The sequence below is a fragment of the Malaclemys terrapin genome, chromosome 2 (assembly GCF_027887155.1).
Source record: "Malaclemys terrapin pileata isolate rMalTer1 chromosome 2, rMalTer1.hap1, whole genome shotgun sequence".
Classification (NCBI taxonomy): Eukaryota; Metazoa; Chordata; order Testudines; family Emydidae; genus Malaclemys; species Malaclemys terrapin.
In genome coordinates, this window is record NC_071506.1 from 25,265,845 (window position 1) to 25,280,343 (window position 14,499).

The 14,499-nt window shown below is 42.7% G+C and overlaps 1 protein-coding gene across 5 annotated transcripts in view; it reads left to right on the forward strand.

Moving 5' to 3' along the window:
* The window catches only part of SAMD12 (sterile alpha motif domain containing 12), a 219,729-nt gene that overhangs the window by 11,474 nt on the left and 193,756 nt on the right, over nt 1-14,499 (forward strand). For all 5 annotated transcript variants that reach the window (XM_054017288.1, XM_054017285.1, XM_054017286.1 and 2 more), the window contains exon 2: nt 10,423-10,601. In XM_054017288.1, coding sequence (XP_053873263.1) covers nt 10,423-10,601 — 179 coding nt within the window. The remainder of the gene's footprint in view (nt 1-10,422; nt 10,602-14,499) is intronic.

Sequence of the window (14,499 nt, forward strand, 5' to 3'; positions counted from 1 at the left end):
GTGCATCCGAAGAAGTGGGCTGTAGTCCACGAAAGCTTATGCTCTAATAAATTTGTTAGTCTCTAAGGTGCCACAAGTACTCCTGTTCTTCTTTTTGCGGATACAGACTAACACGGCTGCTACTCTGAAACCTGTTAAAATGAGCTAGTGGCCTCCAACTAGTTTCCAGTAGACAGGTATCTATGTTGCATTAGTAAAATTCTTGTATGAGTAAAATTAAGCTTGTATAAATGACTGCAAGATGAGGACCTAAAATGTTAATTCTGACTCAGTCCTTCATATATCTGATTTCAAACTGAGCAGGTGTATATTATATAGGTTTCTGTTCGATAGGAAAGTAAGGGATTTTTTCCAGTGCAAAGTAGACCTTTTGTATGGCTGTCAGTGGTATTAGAAAGAGGAAAGATGATTGGATTTGTTTGATTGCTAAAGAATGAAATTGCCAATTTATCATTATTAGTAATAGCAGCACAGATATTGCTGAAACTATATTTTCCACTACGATCTCCTGTGTAATTGTTTGACACTATTGTTGTATCGATGACCTAGTTTACAGTGATTAATAGTAACAAATGTCTAGACAGATGTTATTTAATAAAATAATACCAAACTTTAGCCTTAGAAACTTTAGTATAAACCTACATATAATCTGCGTTGATGTACAAGAAAAAGATGATTGATATGGAGCCTGACTGACCAACTGTGTGGATTCTACTCATTTGATTGGCCACTGGATGTGTAGATTTGTGGAAATGGGATTAGACAAACTCTGAAGCTGCTGCCTTTGCATATTACTAGTATTCCAATCGTACTTGTTACTAGTCACCATAGGCAGCATTTCGATTCAGGCTGATCTGTCTATGCCCTGGGCAACTCCCTGAGCTGGTGTAAATTGGCCAGGTTTGTGGAGCTGGGCTGAGTTACACCAGTTGGGGCTCAGGCTCCAGAGGCTGATTTATTCGGGTAGTTATAACAATTAGAGGACAAACAGCCCATTGAAAGCTAGAAACAGACTGACTCATTAGAGTCTGAGGGCTTGTCTTCACTACTGACTAAATCAGCGCCACTGCGATTGATGCAGCGGCGTCAATTTAGTGGGTCTGGTGAAGATGTGGTAAGTTGATGGCAGAGCGCTCTCCTGTTATCAGTTGTCCATCTCCCCGAGAGGAGGAAGCGATGTTGGCGGGAAAATGTATGTAAATCAATCTAAGCTACATTGACTTAAGTTATGTAACTTAATTAGCCTACCTTAGATCAATTTACCTCATTAGTGTAGACCAGGTGTCAGGGTTCCCTCCCCACTCTGAACTCTGGGGTACAGATGTGGGGACCCGCCTGAAAGACCCCCCTCCCCGTAAGCTTATTTCTACCAGCTTAGGTTAAAACTTCCCCAAGGCACAAATTCTTCCTTGTTCTTTGACAGTATCGCTGCCACCACCAAGTGAGTTAGACAAAGATTCAGGAAAAGGACCACTTTGAGTTCCTGTTTCCCCAAAATATCCCCCCAAACACCTTCACCCCCTTTCCTGGGGAGACTTGAGAATAATATACCAACCAAATAGGTAAACAAGGTGAGCACAGACCAGACCGTTGGGTTTTTAGGACACTAAAAACCAATCAAAAAGAACAGGAGTACTTGTGGCACCTTAGAGACTAACAAATTTATTAGAGCATAAGCTTTCGTGGACTACAGCCCCCTTCTTCGGATGTAGTCTACGAAAGCTTATGCTCTAATAAATTTGTTAGTCTCTAAGGTGCCACAAGTACTCTTGTTCTTTTTGCGAATACAGACTAACACGGCTGCTACTCTAAAAACCAATCAGTTTTTTAAAAACAGAACTTTTATAATAAAGTAAAAGAAGCACCTCTGTAAAATCAGGGTGAAGATAATTTTATAGGGTAATAAGATTTAAAACAGAGGATTCCCCTCTAGGCAAAACTTTAAAGTTACAAAAAACAGGAATAAACCTCCCTCTTAGCTTGTGAATTTTCCCTATGCTAAAACAAAAGATAAGCTAACGCATTTCCTTGCTATTACTTACAATTTTTATAATCTTGGATGCTTATTTCAGGTAGGGTTTTAGGACATGGCTTTTCCTGCCCTGGTCCCTCTCTGTCCTGGAGAGAACAACAAAGAAGCACACACCAAAATCTCCCCACCACAGATTTGAAAGGATCTTCTTCCCTCATTGGTCCTTTTGGTCAGGTGCCAACCAGGTTATTTGAGCTTCTTAACCCCTTACAGGTAAAGGAGGGATTTTATGCTACCCTTATGACACCTGGCATGACCACTTGACAAGTACACACATTGGTTACCTTGAATGGTCTTCCACTGGGTAAAGTAGTCCAGATCAAACCTTAATCCCACCGAGTTCCATAGGTTGAGATTTATCTGTGTCCACTAACCTTTTAAATCTTGTTGCATAGCTAGGGATGTGGCAAATGCTCAGTTCAGATTCAATGTGTAGAATAATCCAGATTCTTGGAGGAAATCCAGAATTTCTCAGATAGTGGCTTTTGGAAAAGTGGAAATCTACTATTGCATATGGCCTTTCACATGTATCTTCCCCACTAGTTTGGCTGATCTGTCAGGACACCCATCTAAATCAATTGATCGGAGACTGCTGTTTTCAATCTCTAGGGTCGGAATGAGCAAGGAAAGGGAAACACTGTCTGCCAGTGTCTTAGTGAATTTTAGGGCTGCTAAAACTGCCTGAGAGTTCTTGTCAGGCAGACATCCCTTGAGGGAATGCTGTCTGGCTACTTTATATTAGCTCTGAAGAAACAGGTTAAAACCAAGCACCTGGAAACTTACAAATGGTTCATGGAAAGAGTTAACAAGGAGTTTTGAGCCATCCATAAATAAAGAGCCAGGTAGGCAGAGATGGATGGAAGAACCTAGATGAGGCTTTTAAAAGGTTGATTGTTAAGATGTTGGCAAGATTTGTATTGCCTTGGGGGAATGTTGAAAACCTGCTGAATTTTCAGTTGATGTACATGTGGGTTGGGGGTGACTAATAAGATTGTTGGAACCTTTCTGGCTCTCTACTCACTGTGGCTTTGGTTTGTTAACCTTTCCGACACTCAGCGAAGCTTTTCTCTCCTTTCCAACCTTTATGGGATTTTGTGGAGGGGACAGCATGTAGGTTATATGGGGTTATTTCTTGGCATGGGACAGCTACGTTTTGGGGCTGTCTCCAATTTCTGAGTATGGAAGATCTTGCAAGGGATTTAAATAGTAATTTTTTTTTTTTTAATTCATGGGGAATTTTAAGTTTTCTAATGGACACTTAGAGGTTAGTGTGACGGGTTGGATCACAGAACCCCCCTTGGGAGCTGCCACCTGATCTGCAAAGACTACCTCTGCTCCTGTTTTCCCTACCAGCTCAGGACTCCAGCACCCTGTCTTGCTGAGCCAGACACTCTCGTCTGGCTCCAACACAGACCCAGGGTCTGAAACGCTTGCCCCAAAGCTGCAAGTTTACCTGAAAACAGCTCCCAGAAGTGTGCTTGTCTTTAGCACTCAGATGCCCAACTCCCAATGGGGTCTAAACCCAGATAAATCCATTTTACCCTGCATAAAGCTTATGCAGGGCAAACTCATAAATTGTTCGCCCTCTATAACACTGAGAGAGAGATATGCACAGTTGTTTGCTCCCCCAGGTATTAATACATACTCTGAGTAAATTACTAAATAAAAAGTGATTTTTATTAAATACAGACAGTAGGATTTAATGACAGGTTTCAGGTGGTTCCAAGTAGTAACAGACAGAACAAAGTAAGTCACCAAGCAAAATAAAATAAAATGTGCAAATCCATGTCTAATCAATCTGAATACAGATAAGTTCCTCACCAGTTCCAGAATGCTCCCTTTTACAGGCTAATCTCCTTTTAGCCTGGGTCCAGCAATCACTCAGACCCCCTATAGTTCTGTCGTTTGTTTCAGTTTCCTTCAAGTATCCTGGGGGTGTGGAGAGGCTCCTTCTTTAGCCAGTTGAAGACAAAATGGAGGGGTCTCCCACGGGTTTAAATGGACTCTCTATCGTGGGTGGAGACCCCCTTCCTTCCTCCTATGCAAAGTCCAGCTCCAAGATGGAGTTCTGGAGTTACCTGGGCAAGTCACATGTCCCTGCATGACTCAGTCTTTACAGGCCGAAGCCATTGTCCACATGGTATCTTGCATGTCTCCAGGATAGGGTTACCATACGTCCTCTTTTTCCCGGACATGTCCGGCTTTTCGGCAGTCAAACCCCCGTCCGGGGGGAATTGCCAAAAAGCCGAACGTGTCCGGGAAAATGGCGGCTCTGCTCCTCCCCGACTCTTTGGCTCTGTTTAAGAGCTGGGCTGCCCGAGCGCTACCGGCTTCGGGCAGCCCCGTGCCTCCGGACCCTGTGCTGCCAGAGCCCGGGAGGGGAAGTGCCCGGCTGGGGGCGCAGAGTCCGGGGGCATAGGGACTGCCCAAAGACCAAGCGCTACCGGCTTCACGGTTTGCCGGGCAGCCTCCAGACCCTGCGCCCCGGGCTGGGTGCTTCCCCTCCTGGGCTCCAGCTGCGCTGGGGAAGCGCCGGCTGGGGGCGCAGGGTCTGGGGGCTGGCCGGCAAACCCTGAAGCCGGTAGCACTGGGGCAGCCCTTTCCCCCTGGCTGGGAGTGGGAGGGAGGAGGGGGCGGAGTTAGGGTGGGGAAGGGGCAGAGTTGGGGCAGGGCTAGGGGTGGGGAAATGAGCGGGGCCAGGGCCTGTGGAGGCTCCTCTTTTTTTTTTTTATTTATGAGATATGGTAACCCTACTCCAGGAAGACTTCTTATGTGGATTGGAGCATTCCAAGATGCATTGTTCTCCAAGTGTTTCCTGATCAGGTACTTAAACCTGGTGAATTCCTTCCTAAAGAAGCTGACCAAATGCCTCCCAAAGCTTACTTAGAAACCAAGCAAGCATACAGCCATATTCTTAACCTTAAGTAGAAAATGATATATATATATATATATGTGTGTGTGTGTACAAATAGGATGAGTAGATATAGTAGACCATAATCTTTACGGAGATATGTTACATGGCACAGGCAGCACAAAACATATTCCAGTTATGTCATCCATACATTTATAAGCACCCCCTCCCCATAAAGCCTTATGGGGTACACTGTCACAGTTAAGACAGGCTCTCCTGGTATTTGTTTTTCAAATCTAAATAACAAAAGCAAGCAGATTAGACTGCGATATACACAGAGCAGAACAGTGAGTAAAAATAGCACCTTCTTACTCATTGCTTTTCCGAGTAGAGTGATTGATTATTACTGTATACAGCTAAAGCATTCACCAAATATGCTTTAATGTTGTTTTAACTGATCTATTTACCTCTTTAAGCACCAGGTAGTATTTCCACTGCAATTAGTAAAATTATGAAATATTTCTTGCACACTATGCAAGAATGCACAATACATTGTAGTAGAAAGCAAATGTAGATTTGAATTCAGATTTAGGCCTTGATTTTGCAAACTGCATGGTCAAGATCCTACACCCCCATGGAACCCCTTTGAACTTAGTGGAGATTTCTGTGAGCACAGAAGCCTGCCCATATAGATCAGCTTGCAGGACAATTAGCTTATACAAATTGAGCAATAAATCGAAAAGAAATGGTTTGTGGCTCATATGGTTGTGAAGGAAAGCTTGAAAAAGGCTGAACAATCCTTACAGGCAAATAAAAAAGAACTCCCTTATTATTACTAAAAATCATGATTTTGATGTTTTGGGGGGACTTGACTCATAATTTCTGAATGCTTAAGGCTGACGATATTGCTCCTGTGGTTCTCCTCTTCCTTCTCAATCATGGGAGTTCAGGGCCTGAAAAGTTCACTTGCCCATGGTTAGAAGGAAGCTTTCCCTGATGGTTTCTCCAGCAGCTGATGGCACTTAAGCTTTCTTTAATTGAGAAGAACCAGCTAAGTCTCACTCTTAATGGAACAGCTCTGAGAAGAAGCAGGAACATGGGCAGGAGTTACTCATAGGGAAGGGAAGACTCAAAAATATGGGGGGGGAGGATAGAATAGAGAGAGACTTCTTTCACAGCAAGCTGAGGGGAGAGGGAAATGGTGGAGAAGCAGAGACCCACGTCATGAGTTGACTTCCACAAAACACCTGGATAATTTTCTTCCCTGTTGAGTTCTACTTAATTGACCCTGCAGTTCTTGGAGACAAATTCTCAGTTATGCTAAGGCCTTTTTACATGTGTTAGCTAAATACTATTTTTTCCCTTGAGTAATAGGCTCCTGTGAGGAGCCTAGAGTTGACCTTGACCAGCTAAACCAAAGTGAAAGCTATTACCCTGTGTTGATTGTAAGGAAAAGGTTGGGTTAGCTACCACCAACCTGACCTTGACTTCTTTTCCTATCCTAAACAAATATTGAGAGAGATGGACACTAAAATTAAAAAGGGGGGGGGGAACCCTAAACTTGTCTGAGTAAATACTGTAGATGGAATTGACTTATTTATTCTAAGCTTACTGAGAGTGGGGCAGAAAAAAACAGGTCAGTGCAAGCAAACATTCTTTGTATGTGCGAGAGCGAGGGTGGGCCTAGGGTTGGAGAAAAATAAAAGCACTGGGAAGTAGAGGAGTGCTCCCGAAGCAAAATGAATTCAGCTAAATGACCCTTTTCATGGTGTTTTGAAGGAACAAATTCAGTACAACATTTGCTTACTCTGTGTTTAGTCTATCCTAACTGTGTAGTCATTTAAATCCATGGTAAAGCAAACAAAAAAACACAGGATGGCAAACTTGAAATGTCTTTTTCCTTCCTTCCTCATAATATCAACAATTTTGTAATGGGCTTTTCTTAAACAGCTTGTGTTTGTTTGGAATAAGCCTCATCTCTCCAGTAAAAAGCCATTGGAATCTGAATCTGCCCGGCACATCACTGCTAGCATCACTGCACATCTTTTACTTTTGTGTCCTGAAGGATCCCACTATGCAGCATAACTGAAATAAACTGTTGTTTACCTTGAAAGGAGGATGGGCTGAGAGTGGGGAATGTGATTTTTTTTGTTTTGTTTTTGATTTTAAATTTAATTACATTTAATTTTAACCATTTTAGGTGATGTTTATGCTTGCACGGAATCATGAAATATTGGCTCACTTATTCCCTTCAGACATGGCACAGTGAGGAGCAAATCAAACTGGCCTCACAAGATGTCTTCTCTCTCTTCCCCCCCCCACCCCCCCCAATGAAAAATAAATTAAAAATCTGCATTGTCTTTGGGCTGTGTGAAAGAAATGGGTACAAGCAGGGATAGAGCAGAGGAGCTGCAATCCACAGGAGAATCAGAATGTTACCTGAGGCAGCATTAACTTCCACTGTGTGCTTTGTGTGTCTCCCCTAGAGAAAGCTAGAGCACAGATGGGGGTTGGCAGCCAAAGGCTACGAGAAGACTATTGGTCTTATTGAGCTTCTGTAGCAGAGGCCAGGGCATTTAAGCGAGGATGAACAAGTCTACCGCCATGCAAGATCTATGGGGTTGAGTACTCAGCTTTCTCTAGATTCCAGGGTTTGTGCTTCCTTATAGCTGATCATCTCCTACCCATTCTCTGCCCAACTGCTTGCCTGGACCAGGGTGTGTCATGAGAGACTACTGCTATACTAGTGTCAGAGCTGTTGCAATAATTTGTCCTTTTCTGTGTGCAGGAGGGGATCATATAGGCATATGACTACAGCCAGCAGGACAGTCTGCCTCTGCCTTGAGGATGGAAAGTCCTGACCCAGTATATCTTCTCTTGCCATTCAACATGAATAGCACAGGGCCCGTCCCTGACACCAGTGCAACACTTCCCCACTCTCTCACTCCCTGCCAAATTTCAAGTCTCTGCACTGAGGCAAAACAAAATAATCTTTCTGTGCCTCTGAACCCTCAAGTTTTTCAGGTGGCTTAATCACGGTAACCACCTGTTCCTCTTCCACCAAACACCGGCATTTTCTTCCTTTCTCTTGTTTGTTTTTACACTGGTCTACACTACAGTTAGGTTGATGTAAGGCAGCTTATGTCGACCTAATTATATCCGTGTCTACACTACAGCCTTCCTCCTGCCGATTGTAAGTGCTCTATTATACTGACATAATAACTTCACCTACATGAGAGGTGTCGAGCTTATGTCAGGGTACATCTACACTACAGGGGGGAGTCGATTTAAGATACGCAAATTCAGCTACGTGAATAGCGTAGCTGAATTCGACGTATTGCAGCCGACTTACCCCGTTGTGAGGACGGCAGCAAAATTGACTTCTGCCGCTTTTTGTCGGCGGCGCTTACTACCACCTCCACTGGTGGAGTTAGAGCGCCGATTCGGGGATCGATTGTCACGTCCCGACGGGACGCGATAAATCGATCCCCAAGAGGTCGATTTCTACCCGCCGATTCAGGCGGGTAGTATAGACCAGACCTCAGTGTAGTTAGGGTGACAAAGTGTCTGAAGACACTGCCTTACTTACATGGGCTGTCTTGCCAATTTCACAGCAGGAGCCATGAAATTGACAAGAAAGTGAGGCTGCTAGACTGGGAGCTGGCCAAGAATGGATTCTGCTCCTAGCTGGGAGCAAGGGTGAGAAGCCCTGGGTGGCTGGACCCCCATTCAGGGCTGGGAGCCAGGCAGCCATGTCAATTTCACTGCTTTGTTGCATCTTGTCTTTGATTAGGGTGCAAGTTCTTCAGGAAAGAGACTGTGCTTTTCTATACGTTTTTACAATGCCTAGCACAATGGGAAATAATCCTAATAGGATCTTTGGGTATCACTCCTGCTCTTTATTACCACTACTACATTTAATTCTCTATTTTTATTTTTCCATTTCAAGAAAACATTTAATCCTGATAGTTTCTGTGCAGCACCACAACAGTTTTCTTTGTAAAGGGATAAAGAAAAGACTATATTCTACTGTAGGAGAACGTGGTTGAGATTTTCAATGATACTTTGCACTTTTGTAGTGCCTTCAATCTCATACACTGAATTTCCCCTAACTATACCTCCATGACTTCCAATCACTCGATAATCACCCGAGAGCCAATGGGCAGATGAAAGAAATTGCGGCACGCTTGCAGATGAAGTAGCGTGTCTGACATGTGAGGTGTTTATAGAAGTTCCAGGAGGGAAACCCAGATCTCTTGGCTCCCAGGCTTGTGCTTCAACTTTGTTTTCTAATTGAAGTCTTCTGCTGGACTAAGATTTTGGAATCTCAGCTGTATAGATTTTAAAAGGGCATTTGGGGTTTAATGAAAGGGCTTTCTAGTAAGAGAGTACCTGCTCCCAGGCTCTGGGCTCATGCTGCTTTAGCTCGGTTGTCCATGACAGTTTTTCAAGGCTGATCTAATGGCGGGTAGAAATGAGACCAGTGGGTTAGAACGAGAGGAGGCGGCAGAACCACCAGTGTTTAGGCAAAGCAAAAACATTTTAATTCTATATTGTTTTCTTTAGTGGCTCTTCAGTTTCATTCCCCCTAGGAAGAAATATTGAACAAAATTGCCTGTGCTAATCTCTTTTGCAAACAGAGGGAGATTGGACCATTAATTATAAATGTCTGAAAAAAGTACAGTAATCGGAAAGTAAAAGGTAAAAATCTGAGCACTTGTTTACATGAACGGGAAGCAGCCTCAGGATCAGTTTATTTGAAAGTCTATCTGTTTGTATAAAAGGTTGTCAGTTCATAAATATGGGAATGTGCAATTTCAGACCAAAAAAACCCAGTTAAAATATCAACAGAATTCTAAATCCCATTGCAAGTTTCTCTGTTTTTTCCTGTTTCTCGTTGTGCGTCTTTAGTATGTATAGGAGTGTGTGTTCATAGGTGTTAAGTTCCTTTAATTTGTTCATATGGTGGAAATGTTAATTTTCAGTGGTGCATAGGGTTTAAGGGGAGACAATTAGCTGTGTAAGTCATTATTCTCATTCATTGGAATAGCCTTTCTGATTTGCTGTACGTGCCCCATGTGTGTGTCCCATACTATTTAGGAACTGAAGTACTTTTATTAAGCAGAGAACTTAATGGAACAAGTAACAAGGTTTTACACTTTAAAAAACAAACTTTCCGTTCCATCCCAACTCAGTGTGACTTTGCAATAAATGTACGAGATGCATTTAGCTCATGCTGATAAGACCTATATGATAAGGCATTTGGATCACAGAGATGCTCAGGGACCTCAGTAGGTATGCTACAGTAACCTGAATAGAATAGTATTATGCAGTGTTGTTTGTTTTTCCTTCTGTTTCCTCCTCCACAAATGCCATATCCTGTCTCAATATCAAGCTATGATACCTTTGACATGATCAGAAGTAGCCCTAGATACCTGTGACTATCTGTAATTCATGATAAATGTTTCCCTTATTGGATTATTTTTATTCCTTCCAATGCAGTGTTCTCTCTAAGCCATATGTGTCAAATTTTCCTCAGCTATCCATTGCAATCTGAATCCTAATGGCATTGATCGTCCTGTCCACACAGAAGATCTTAACCTGTCACTTGAAGGTGAAGGAGTTGAGTTGCCCTCGCGTAAGAATGATAATACTCGGAAGGTGCTTGAGTCAAAAGGGACACCCAAGAGACAGCAGGTGGAACCAGAAACATCTAAGGTAGGTAAATTCAGATCACCGCTTATTTTACAGAACCCTGACGTGTGCATGTCACAGGAGACACAAAGCCATGGACAATGAGAAAAAGCAACAGCGGGGGGGGGAGTGTTGCAGCAATAGAAAAGTATAGCTACACTAGGCACATACATAACTTGGTGCTTCCACTATTTTATATCTGTCTCTATGAAAAGAGCAAAAAATAGTTGAATTGCTCTATTGCAGGCATTGCAAAAGAGGTAAGTTTGCAGAGTGATTTTAAAACAGGATAGAATAGTGACTGAGTGGACCAGTGTGGATTTGTGCTTTAACATGAGTTTGTGGCGACTGAGGGCTAGTCTAAACTGAAAAGTTCAATTGGCATAGCAACGTCTTTCGGGGTGTGAAAAATCCACACGGTCTGAGAGACGAGGTTAAACCAACCTAATCTCCGGTGAAGGCTGTGCTAGGTTGATGCAAGAATTCTTCCACTGACCTAGCTGCTGCCTCTCAGGGAGGTGGATTACCTACAGCGATGGGAGAACCCCTCTCATCACTGTAATAAGTGTCTATACTGAAGCAGCACAGTGCTGTAGCGTTTTTAGTGTAGACGTACCCTGAGTTTAGTATGATGCATTAACTAATGTAGAATGTACCCAATCAACTTCTCCATATCTGACATCACTGTGAATGGCCATACTTCAGATGTGAATTTTAAAGACCAATAAATTGTCTGTCCTGATTTGTAAGTTGACCTGAATTTTTAGTTTCTTCTTCACGTGCAGTAGAGATACTCATCAAATATAAGTGAATGCTTCAGTCATTTTTGATATTGGAAAATAACCTGTCTCTATGTATGGTCGTGGCAGATATGTTTTTACGTGGAATGAAAAATAGAAGAATGTAAAATATTTTGAGCCAGATTCTATAAAAGCCCTGCCAATCTTTTGGATCCTGTAAGCCCTGAAAAACTGTCTGTGTGTGTGTGTTTGGGGGGGGGGTGGTGAAGAGAGAAGGGTGGAGAGGAACTTCTGCAGAGTGGGAGATTGATATTTTTACCGAATCTGGTACTTCAGGGGTTACTAGAGCAGATAGAATGAGTAAAAAATGAAAGGTCAATAACAGTATTTTTGAATAACTTTGAACAAATAAGTATATTTCCTGCAGTAGATGATACAGTACATGTAATAATATATACACAACCAGTATGAACTTTACTTTTATAATCAATTAACATTTGATATTTTGCACACTATCCTGGCTTGCTAACAGAAGCTTACTGTGAATTCACCATAATAGTGTTTATCTAAGATACCTGCTTATAAACAGATGCAAGTAAAACTCACATCATCTTTTCTTCAGTAAGCCAATGAACTGAATCCAACCCAGGCTGACAGCAACAAAAAGTAGTTGCCATTTGCAGTCTGTTCAGTGGCTCAGGTCAAGTGAATTGTTAGTTTCACTTGAATCCTTACTGAACAGGTTTCCACATCAGGCTGAATCTTATTTGCATTCTCAACAAAGGGTATGTCTACACTGCAATAAAAAACTTGTGACACTGAGTCTCAGAGCCTGGGTCAATTGACTTTTTGGCTCATGGGGTTCCGGCTGCGGGGCTAAAAAGTGCAGTGTAGATGTTCGGACTTGGGCTGGAGCCTGGGCTCTGAAACCGCATGACGGGGGTGGGTCTCGGAGTTCTGGCTCCAGCCTGAGCCCAAATGTCTACACTGCTACTTTTAGCCCTGCAGCCTGAGCAATGTGAGACCAAGCCAGTTAACTTGGGCCAGCCACAGCTGTGCCAGGGGTCTTTTATTGCAGTGTAGACACACCCAAAGAGGCCAGATATGAAGTGGATGCTGAAACTAAGCTACACTAGTACACAAGTCAAAATTGAGATGCACCAGCAGCACAATATGATGAAACTTGCAGTACTGCTGTCTGTGCTCTATTTGTTCTGTTGATAAGTTGAAAATTTAATTTCCAGGGATGTCCATCAGGAAACCTGGGGGAGGGGAAATGCTTCATTAGTATTGCAAAGTCAGCCATCAGAGTTATATACACACAACTGTGCTGATCAAAGTAATCTTGTTAAAGAAGCATTTGTTTGTGCCTGATGAAAATATTTGCATTTTGTCCTTTTGGATTAAGCTTGTAATAATTGTTGAGTATCAAAGTAATAAAGTGGATTGGCTGCTATTGGTGAACATGGTTCTGCAGTATGGATGATTCTATCTTCTCGCTCTCTGTTGTATCCATGTAGTATTGTTTCTCATCTGATCTGGATTCAGGTTTTCTCTTCTGGAGAGATCTAGATAGATGAGTCTTTTCTAATTGAAATTGAGAACATAAAATGCAATTTTAATGTGGTGTGTGTGTGTTTTTTTTTTTTTTTTTTTTTTTAATACAAATTGAAGAAAGTAACTATCATGTAATTTGTTTCTTTCTGTACAATGAAAGGATGAGAGATAGTGGAGAAAACTACTGCAAATGGAACACTGTTGGTTTATACACTTAATTTACGTTTTCCATCATAAAGATTGATTTATCCTTTCTTGTGTTCTTTTCTGGGTCTGTGATTGCTTTTAGTCCCTTGTGTTTAAATAATACTAATGCACACATCATATCTGTAGTTTTGACATTTATATAATACATAGAAGTGCAATGTGATAAATGCAATTTATGATGTACTTTTGACCACCTTGCCTGGCCTTTGCCCAATAATTAATCTCCATGGGAACCACTTCCAACATTTGAAACCCCTGGTAGCCTCAAGCTATTGCCATTAAAATGAAAGGCCAGCAGCCGAGGGGGCCACCAAGGTGGAGGCCCAACCACTTTTTGGCTGGACCAAAGCTGAGTAGCACTGTAACCCCATGCTTCAGGTTGCAACCTCACTCACTCAGATTTAGAGTGTGTGTGTGTGGGGGGGGGGGGGGGGGCTCATGGGCCAGGGGAGTCAAACTGCTGGGGGGGGGGGAGGGGAGAGCATGCCTGAGAGGGGAAGGGGGGGTCAGGTGGGGGAGAATCTGTGTTATACATACATACACACACACACACACACACACACACACACACACACACACACACACACACACACACACACACACACACACTTTGAATGGCGCTCTACCCTTCCTCCCACTTCTCCCGCCCTGATTCAAACAAAGAGACCATTCCACCTGCCAGAGTAATATTTTCTTCTTCTTACCCATGCTGCATCTCAAACCATTGTAACATTTCATCATGGACCACTGAGAGATTTAAGGGCTAATTTTTGCAACTCATCAGGGCTATGAAGGGGTACCTTATACTGTTGGACAAAGAATGAAATATACAACACTCCTAGTTCTGGAATGTCCTATGAGATCAGATTTTTTTTGGAGGGATCAGAAAGGGCTGGGGTGTTGCATAAGTTTTGTAAGTTTCTAAAATGCTGTTTGTTCTCACAGTAACTAAGGCATCTGATTTAAAGATGAATTGCTATGGAAAAACAGAAGAAACCTTCTTTCCCTCTTTTCCTGCGGGACATATAGCAAACACCAAATGCACAATTGTGGTATAAAGCCTTTAGTGGCATATGGTTGGGTTGATATGGATAGGTCAATGAGACTCCACCCAAATACAGAGACCACACAAATAGATTCAGGATCAGGGTGTGTTTGTGCATACGAGGGTGCTAAAGGAGTTGGCGGGTGAGATTGCAGAGCCATTAGCCATTATTTTTGAAAACTCATGGCGATCGGGGGAGGTCCCAGATGACTGGAAAAAGGCTAATGTAGTGCCCATCTTTAAAAAAGGGAAGAAGGAGGATCCGGGGAACTACAGGCCAGTCAGCCTCACCTCAGTCCCTGGAAAAATTATGGAGCAGGTCCTCAAGGAATCAATTATGAAACATTTAGAGGAAAGGAAAGTGATCAGGAAC